Here is a 9,110-nt window from a genome sequence, read left to right as displayed (position 1 = left end):
CTCTCTGAAGTACCCCTTGTAGTGCCATCGCGTACCCCCATTTGAGAAACGTTGCTCTATATAACTATAACTTTGTGTGAAACAGTCTGGGAATGATTGTACGAGCAACAATGGCTGCAAAGCATGGCCAATTCCACAACAAACTCATGATTAAAAATAGAATGTCATTCAAATTCACATGCAAATTAGAGCCGACAAGTCGACCCAAGATAAAATGTATTTGAATCCAGCATTAATCATTAATGCATTCAACAGACAACCTGGAGTTGATGTGGAGATTTTTTTTTAATGAAATTTCTTGAACAATGTAACATTTAGAAAACAAATTTCAAATCTGTATATAAAAAAATAAAACTAAATCCTCTGTCAATAGAAAATGTTCAAATATTGTAAACAAAATCCCGCAATTGCACAGTACATAACGACATTCTTGATTGTAACAGCAACAAATAATAATCATGACTATATTTCGCCATTTTTAAAATGTAAAGTAACTAATAACACTCACTCAGCTCCTGTTCACATGAGGTAAATCCGTTTGAAGGAACAAGAAAACACACAAACTCTAGTGTTTTTAACATGAAACTAGAAAAGTACTGTTATCTTTGTGCCATAAACATCCCAAATTCTTCATCAATGACTTTTCTCTTTTTGATTTAGTGATTATGAAAGACCCGACCATATTATCTCATGATGCTGAGGAGTTTCATCCCAAATGATCTTAAAGCCGAGCTAAACTGAGAGGCATTTGATGGCACAAGATGAATTATTGCATCAGACGGTAAAGTGTGCGAGCTCAGAGCAGCAATGGTTGAACCTTCTCCTCATTCAAACCTGCATCCTCAGTGGTTGGAGAATAAAGGATGTGCGAGGGCTTTGGCGGCTGAGATACGACAGCTCGGCCTAAACGTCAAACATTGCTGCAAAAATGAAAACGAAGAAAAAGGAATGTAACCATTAAACTGGGGTGTCTTGTAAAGCCATTGTTTGTGCAGAGCAAACTGCAGAAATCAACGAAGGTACGAGACACTCAACAATCTCAAAGTAGAATCAATCACTGAATTTACTGATTTCCAAACGATTAGATTTTTTCTCATATTAAAGCTGCTATCCAGAGTTTCTGAGAAATGGCTCGATGCCCCGCCCTAAACAGCCTCACTTCCTCCCACTGCCTCTACCAATCTACCAGAAGCCACGCCTCTACTTTAAGGTCACATCGGGTCGCATTGATATAGGTCTATGGGTCCAGGTAAAAGACAAAATCATATTTACCTGTTTGCTGTTGTGACGCGCAGCCTTGTTTCTGTGCACAGTTCCACATTCACTTTGATTGACAGTCTCAAAAACAGGAAGTCGGAGCCTATTGCCTGAGCGCAATCGTTTCCATTTGTATAGGGGTCTAAAGGACAGGGGAGGGACTTATATACTGTACATCAATGTATATGAATGACCATAGTAAAAGACTAGTTAGGTATTTTTTCGCATTTCAAAAGAATCATACATAAACATAGACTTCTCAGAAACTCCAGATATCAGCTTTAAGCTCTGACACAGAATGCTGGGATCTTATAGAAATGCTGTTTTTACTGCTCAAATGCAATCCTATGGTTCCTCCTGCCTTTAAGAAACATGTATGTAAAATATCCCCTAAGCGACTGCACCTGAAGTGATAAGAATCTCAGACAAAGGATTGAAACCACGGCATAAAAATCCTGTTTTGCTCACAGAAAGTAATTCTTTCTCATCTGGTTGCAGGTTGTCCAGCAGGTTGAAGCAAATGATCGCTGGTGCCCAGGCAGAGTATGGGATGGGGCTGTCGCTGGGCCAGTCCTCCTCACTGGGAAAGCCGATCACCCTGACGAACCCAGAAAACAACAAACATGTAGTAAAAGCCAAACTATATAATAATATACTATTTCACAAATATTTAAAGCTGCTGCTGGAGATTATACGTTTTTATCAGATATAGACACAATAAATCAAAGATAATTTGCTGAAAAAAAGAAGTAAAGGTTTAAAATGTTTATTGTGATTGTCAGACACATTTAGTGCATTGCATTGTGGGATGTGGAGTCCTTGAAATTGATGCATAGAAGTGTTTTTACTTTATTCTGATATCACGGGGAATACCAGGAACAAACTAGAACAAAAAGAATACTGAGTTAATCACTGTCCTCCTTTTCTGGCAAAGAAACACAAGAAATCACAGCAAGAATTACGGAAAAACACTTCTATGCATCCATCTACATGACTCCACATCCCACAATGCAATGCAACAATTAGTGTTTATGGTGGCGATGAAAACAAACTTCCGAGCTCCAATTTCAACCTTTTACATCTTTGCTATGAGTAAATGATATTTGATTTATTCATCTATGAGGCCTACACTATGGTGGTTAAAAATGGCATACAAACGTACTACTCATACTAACGTACTACTCATACTAACGTACGACTCTTACTAACGTACTACTCATACTAGCGTACTACTCATACTAGCGTACTACTCATACTAACGTACGACTCTTACTAACGTACTACTCATATTAATGTACTACTCATACAAACGTACGACTCTTACTAACGTACGACTCTTACTAACGTACTACTCATACTAACGTACTACTCATACGAACGTACTACTCATACGAACGTACTACTCATACGAACGTACTACTCATACTAACGAACTACTCATACTAACGTACTACTCATACTAACGTACTACTCATACTAACGTACTACTCATACGAATGTACTACTCATACTAACGTACTACTCATACTAACGTACTACTCATACTAACGTACTACTCATACTAACGTACTACTCATACGAACGTACTACTCATACAAATGTACTACTCATACTAACGTACTACTCATACTAACGTACTACTCATACTAGCGTACTACTCATACTAACGTACGACTCTTACTAACGTACTACTCATACAAACGTACTACTCATACGAACGTACTAATACTAATGTACTACTCATACTAACGTACTACTCATACTAACGTACTACTCATACTAACGTACTACTCATACTAAGTTTGATGTTAAAATGAGTATGTAGTGCGTTCACACATTAGATAGTATGAAAAGCTTGAGTATGCAAGAAATATCCGGATGTATACTATGCACTGTGGGCACACTAGTCATACTCAACCGCCCCATGATGCATTGCGAGCAGAATGTAAAATCATGCTGGGACCGACATCAAGCTAAAAAAAACATGCCTCTCTTCTTGTCCTCCATTAGTTTTTAACGCTTTTGAAAACAGGGCTCTTGTTGTTAACCAAAAGTTTCATCAGTAGTAAATGGCGGAGAATATGGAATCTCTGAAATGTTGTGTATAAGTAAGTTTTATGGATTAAAATGAGCACTAGTTGATATTCTACTTGGTCACTTTCTTGCTTAAAATGTTTGCAGAACTTTCAAAGATGGAGAATTAACGAACATATTTAGCCTCAGTGTGCTTCAGGTTTTTGTCGTTGTAGGTTTGAAATGCATCTTGGGAAACCTGGACGTATACTTCAGTGGGAAGGGAATGATCATCATCCTAATCATACTTATCATCATAGTATATAGTAGACAGTATATATTCATTGCGTTTGTCGTGTACAGTACCGTAGGGTGCCACTTCAAGCACAGCCTATAGTCTAATAAAAAATGATCAACTACAGCAGCTATAAATCAATAATATTTATAATATTTATTACCATGTGCTAAGTGGTTATTATTTATCAAGCACAGTTTATGAAAAAGTTCACGTTGGTTTAGAACTGAAGGTTATTACGATTCTTACTCAAAGATCTTTTGCAGCTGTTGCACTTCTGTGTAGCCCTGAAACAGCGGCCTGTCGGACACAAGAGCAGGGATGAAGACATCACATGACAAAGCCACGGAGAATCACAGAATCGTTACCTCAGGAGGAAGAGCTCAGCAAAGATGCAGCCAGCGCTCCACATGTCCACTGAGGACATGTAAACAGAGCTGAGCAGCACCTCAGGAGCCCGATACCACAGAGTGACCACCTGAGCGGAAAAGCACACAAAAGGGAATACTTTCACTTTCAAGTAGGAAAACCACCTGAATATTCAGCTGTTCTCGTCTCCTATCTGCTTTCCTATCCACTTTTCCTTAACCCCGTGGATGACATCACAGGGTTAAGGAGTTAGGGAAAAGCCATCAAGTTTGTTTAGACAATCAGACGCACTTCCACTAGGTGACGTAATAATCCGACGACGGCCCTGGTAAAAAAAACTACAAATTTCCGAAAATAGACTACTAACAGTGCATTTATAAGACTTTCCCCTGTGCCTCTAACCTCTGATATAATCTCAAATATCACAAGGTTTGAATGTAAATCAAATCAAATACCAGGCTACGAGGAACAAAAGTGAAACTAAAAGAATGTCACATTGACAATGGTTGCTCACACTCACCTTCCACTCAGAAATCAACATTCATCCAAAATAAGTATGATTTTATGAAATTGTTACATTTATCCAAGATGTAGGCCTACATCATGTTGTAGACATACAAATGTACAACCGCACAAAGCATTCCATAGGTGAATGAAATATGTTCCCTTTTTCTTGAATGACAGAGTGCTCCGTTTTATGTCATCGTAAGTTGAGCGTGTCCCTTTCAATGTTGTCGCCGCAAGGAATTGTGGGACAGCATTATCTAGTCTCCTTTGGTAAAGAATGCATCAGTGTTTCCTAGGCTTGAGGAGGTTATGAAGGAAGCATTGAGTCGCCTTTTCATGACTTTTAGAGAATTGGAATGCTCCTTATCATGGCCGACACTTAAACACTTCCGGGGGTTAAGGAAAAGTGGATAGGAAAGGAAATAGGAGAGAGCATTCGGACGCACCCCTGGAGTGAGAGCGATGTTAAAGGAATGGATCCGTGCGAGTCCAAAGTCGGCGATCTTCACTGCTCCTCCGCTGCTGACCAGAACATTCTCTGGCTTTAGGTCCCGATGCAGCACCAGGTTAGTGTGTAAGAAGTCCAGTCCCCGTAGCAGCTGCGACATCAAATCCTGACGGCGGTACGACACAGAGCGTTAGCGTCATGTCTCAGCAGAGGAGGAGGTGTGTAAATAACGTGAGTCTAGAAGTAGTGCCCACCTTGATGCAGTCGCGGCTGAGGCCAGAGGGCGGCGCCTTGGACAGGTAGGTGGATAAGTCCTGATCGATATACTCCAGCACCAGAGTCAAGTCCAGGCTCCTCCCAGCAGGTTCAGCACACGCATCTAACAGTCTGACATGTAACAAAAGGAACAGGTAAAAAAGCATTGTTAATCATTAAATAGTTAAACCTCACGGTAACAAGTCATTGCTTTAGTTTTAATATCAAATATTTAAAATCATTAAAACAGCAATTTAATGCTAGCAATAGAAAGTCTGCTTAAGCTAAACAAGAGGCTCTGAACATTGCATTATTCGTTTTTGTTAAATATACCTGATGATGCTCAAAAGTTAATACAAGTAACAGAAATATGATCTTGTGATAATAAATAATAAAAATAATAATAATAATAATAATTTTATTTATATATAAGTCTTAGGAGAACAACAGTTGTATTGGTCAGTGAATGAAGACTTCTTGCCTTGATTTTTTTTTAGATTTTATTGAACAGTTCTTTGTTTATTCTGTGAATGATTAATGACTTGGTTGATTTGATGTGATTTTATAAACACAAACCTAACTGTTACGGTAGTTAATAAAACGCCAAACAGTGTTATTCATTTGCACAACAGTAAAAGTGTAACAGAGTTGTGCGTCAGTGTTCTCTTAATTGTGCTGATGATGATATTTGCGCTCAAGATTTTAGCTTCACTTAAGTAATGTTTTGACTGAACTACTTTGGGTAGATTTTGATAGGAAGTATTTGTACTTTCTAGTGAGGCATCAAACATTTTCGACTGAAAATGGCCCACTTTTCAAACATTTTTCTCACCGAAACAAGCCGACTGAAACAGGATGCCATAAAGACGCGAGCAAACACTGCGGTCAACACATGCTTGTCTAGAAACAGGCCAACTTGTCCTTGGATTCACGGAGTGGCAGTATTTACATTTTTAGTGCTCAAAATATCTGAGCGCTAAAGCCTTTTTTGAGCAGCGTTTGAGTCGAAGACGTACAGTAAGTGTGTTTTATGTTTCTGTGCCACGTCGACACAGTAGTTACGTGTAGCCGTCACTGTGTGCTTGGATAATAAAGCGAATGAGAGAACATATACAGTTTGACTGTCTTTCAGCAGCCCAGTCAGGTATAAGGCTGTACAATATTGTTTATTGTATGAGCGGGGTCAAGTCAAACATTTGATTTTTTTTTCAATTTTATATTGCGCATTGTTGGAATGTTGGTGCTAAATACATTTATTCATATTTTTAATCGATTTTTTTTCTTTGAAGCATTAATATTAATTCATACAACTGCAATATTTCAATTTTAGTGAGGTTAGTACACATTCAGAGCCATAAATGCAATGAAACTAATCATTTGCATAATAATTTAATCCGCGTACCCTTCGTTTATGTCCGGACCAGGAGCAAAAGTACGCCCAGTCACCAGTTTATCTGGATACTATCTGAACCCTAACACTGTTTGGTAAAGTTGGCAGATATTCAGAGATTAGGACTTCCAGCATCACTACCTCTTTAACAAAACGTCATCGACACACAAATTGCACCTCTGCCATCGATGTGAGGTTGACCACAGCAGAGTAAAAGTCGGTCGTTCCGTGTGGTGACATGAAGATCTCGTCCTAGTTTCCCCATAAGTATCCAAATATCACACAAACAGAACCAGATTTAATTTTAAAACAGAAAAACGCTGCTTGTTTAGATTCTGGTTTTAAATTAATAAAACAAAAAAACCAACCCATTTTTTCAATTTCTCAATTTGGTTTTGAAACGAAATAACCAAAGAACGAAAGGTACACGAATTTAATTTCTTTCCGTGTTTTGGTTTTGTCATTTTTGGCCAAAATGTTTTATTTCGGTGCATCCCTAGTGCTTTCACTGTTGTAATACAGTTGACTACTCGTCTCACCTGACTATGTTGGGATGGTTGAAGTGCTCCATCCTGCGCAGCAGTGCCACCTCTCGGATGACAAAGTTAGGGATTCCGGTCTTTGACGTATCTCCGTGGATGTTAAACTTTTTGACCGCTAGGAGGCGCTGATTCCCTCCCAGCTCCCGGGCTTTGTAGACGCTGCCGTAGCTGCCTTTGCCGACTTCCGCCAGCAGCTGGTAGCGCAGTGGTGTGTTCCAGACGTTCATTTCCATCCACCATAAAGGTCAAAATCATCTGAACTTTACAGGAAAAAAGCATTATTTAGGTGTCACTCAGGAAATATGTATAAAAATATGGTAACCAGATGTCCGAATTCACCCGGAACAGTCTCGATTTTCCGTTTATACGTCCCATGTCCCGGTGTCACGGTCTGAATTTACCTATTGAGATTATAAGCTTAGCCCTAACCTAATCCATGAAACAAATAAAACACGTGTCCGTTCAAAAAAATTATCTTTTTTTTTTTTTAGCAAAAATACATTTTCCGGTAGTGCGCATGCGCATATGCAATCTCAGTACGATGCGCTCTCAGTACATGACACCAGTCAATTTTCCCCAAACCATTGATTTGTATAATAATAGTATATATATAATAATATAATAATAGCCGGCATTCAACCCTTTGAGGGAAGTAACTGGCATTTTACAACTAAATACGCAAAATTAAAATACTTTTACTAAAATGTTAAAAGCTGGACTAGGATCAATCAACAGCACTACTAATACTCAAATACATATGTATTCAGCCGGAAAAAAGTGAGTTTGGGGTTTAGTTACTCTTTAAAAACTTTGTGGACTGTGAGCTAGCCGTCAATCACAACAGTTACCATAGCAGCGCTTGCTATATAAACCAATTAAAAAGCTCAAAAGTCTTCCACGCGTTTAACAACTCGATGCTGATTGGTCGATGGCATTGACAATATCACACGTTTTTATTACTATTATTTAAAAAAAAAAAAAAAACAATTTTACGTTCACTTAAAATTTTGCTCTTTTTTTTTTTTTTACTTTGAATTTGGTTCAGTCATTGTAACAATACATTTCATCCAAAAGGAAGAAATAAGAAATGTAATTTATGTGGCATTTTCCCCCATTACAAATAAATGCACATGTAAATAGTTTTTTGTTTTTTTAAAAAAAAAAAAAAAAAAAATCTGTCTTCTTTGGTTAAATTACGTGTTTTGAGTTTTTTTTTTTTTTTTTTTTTTTTTAAATGTGGTCATCCTAGTATAAAATGATGGCCTCCAGCTGTAGCCTGCAGAGCTAGCTAAAAACTCAGGTTTTTGAGTTAAATAACAGGTAGTAAAACATCTACATCTGCACAAAAACAATGCTCTAATGAAAGCACAGTACAGACAATCATTTCCCCTCGTTGTTGAACATGTTTTGTGTTATTTTGTAACTTTACCTCACGCTGCCACTCTGCACAGTTTGGCCGCTGCCCTTCGTCGGTTGGAATGAATAATGTGGATAAACTAATGGAGAAATCACACCCCTAATGGCCAAATATCAGGAACAGAAAAACAATAAAATAAATGTTTCCCAGCGTTGCATCCGTGTTGGTATCATTACATGCTGCGTTCAAGGTCAGCAGACTGTTGCGTTCACTGTGTATAGTGTATACAAACAAATTTAATCAACAAAAACAAAACGCTGGACAATCAGGGAGATTATTATGGCAGCCTTTTTCACCACAAAAAAATAAATAAAATACATACACACTATTATATATATATATATAAAATTACGAGTCAGTAATTACTTATGAGAAAGAAAGTCATAATAATGAGAAAAAGATCATAGTATGAGATCTAAAGTCATTATGAGAAAGAAAGTCACAATTATGACAAAGTCCTAATTTTGAGATTTTTTTCAATTTTGAGATAATAATTTTGAAAAAGAAAGTCATAATTATGAGATACAAACTGAGCATTTGTAGCAGTCTTTTGACACCGACTGGTACCATTGTTGATTACACTTAAATACGTCTTTATTGCAAGATATTTCCGTCAC

General features: G+C 37.8%; 1 protein-coding gene across 3 annotated transcripts; it reads right to left on the bottom strand.

The window, feature by feature from the left end:
• Window positions 1–367: 367 nt before the first annotated feature.
• Window positions 368–8,679, bottom strand: cdk21 (cyclin-dependent kinase 21). Of its 3 annotated transcripts, none has more exons than XM_028455362.1 (8): window positions 8,506–8,679; window positions 7,074–7,336; window positions 5,144–5,276; window positions 4,888–5,055; window positions 3,934–4,043; window positions 3,815–3,865; window positions 1,726–1,855; window positions 368–920 (listed from the first exon to the last, which is right to left on the bottom strand). In XM_028455362.1, the coding sequence occupies exons 2-8, from the start codon at window positions 7,307–7,309 to the stop codon at window positions 843–845; spliced, it is 906 nt and encodes a 301-aa protein (XP_028311163.1). In that variant the 5' UTR covers window positions 7,310–7,336; window positions 8,506–8,679; the 3' UTR covers window positions 368–842. The 3 variants fall into 3 exon arrangements, with proteins under 3 accessions (XP_028311163.1, XP_028311165.1, XP_028311164.1); XM_028455364.1 differs by having other exon boundaries at window positions 7,074–7,331; XM_028455363.1 differs by lacking the exon at window positions 8,506–8,679 and having other exon boundaries at window positions 7,074–7,542.
• Between the last annotated feature and the right edge of the window lie 431 nt (window positions 8,680–9,110).

The sequence above is a fragment of the Gouania willdenowi genome, chromosome 8 (assembly GCF_900634775.1).
Source record: "Gouania willdenowi chromosome 8, fGouWil2.1, whole genome shotgun sequence".
NCBI classification, from domain to species: domain Eukaryota; kingdom Metazoa; phylum Chordata; class Actinopteri; order Blenniiformes; family Gobiesocidae; genus Gouania; species Gouania willdenowi.
Note: the sequence above shows the minus strand (reverse complement) of the source record. Positions and strands in the feature narration are given on the sequence as shown.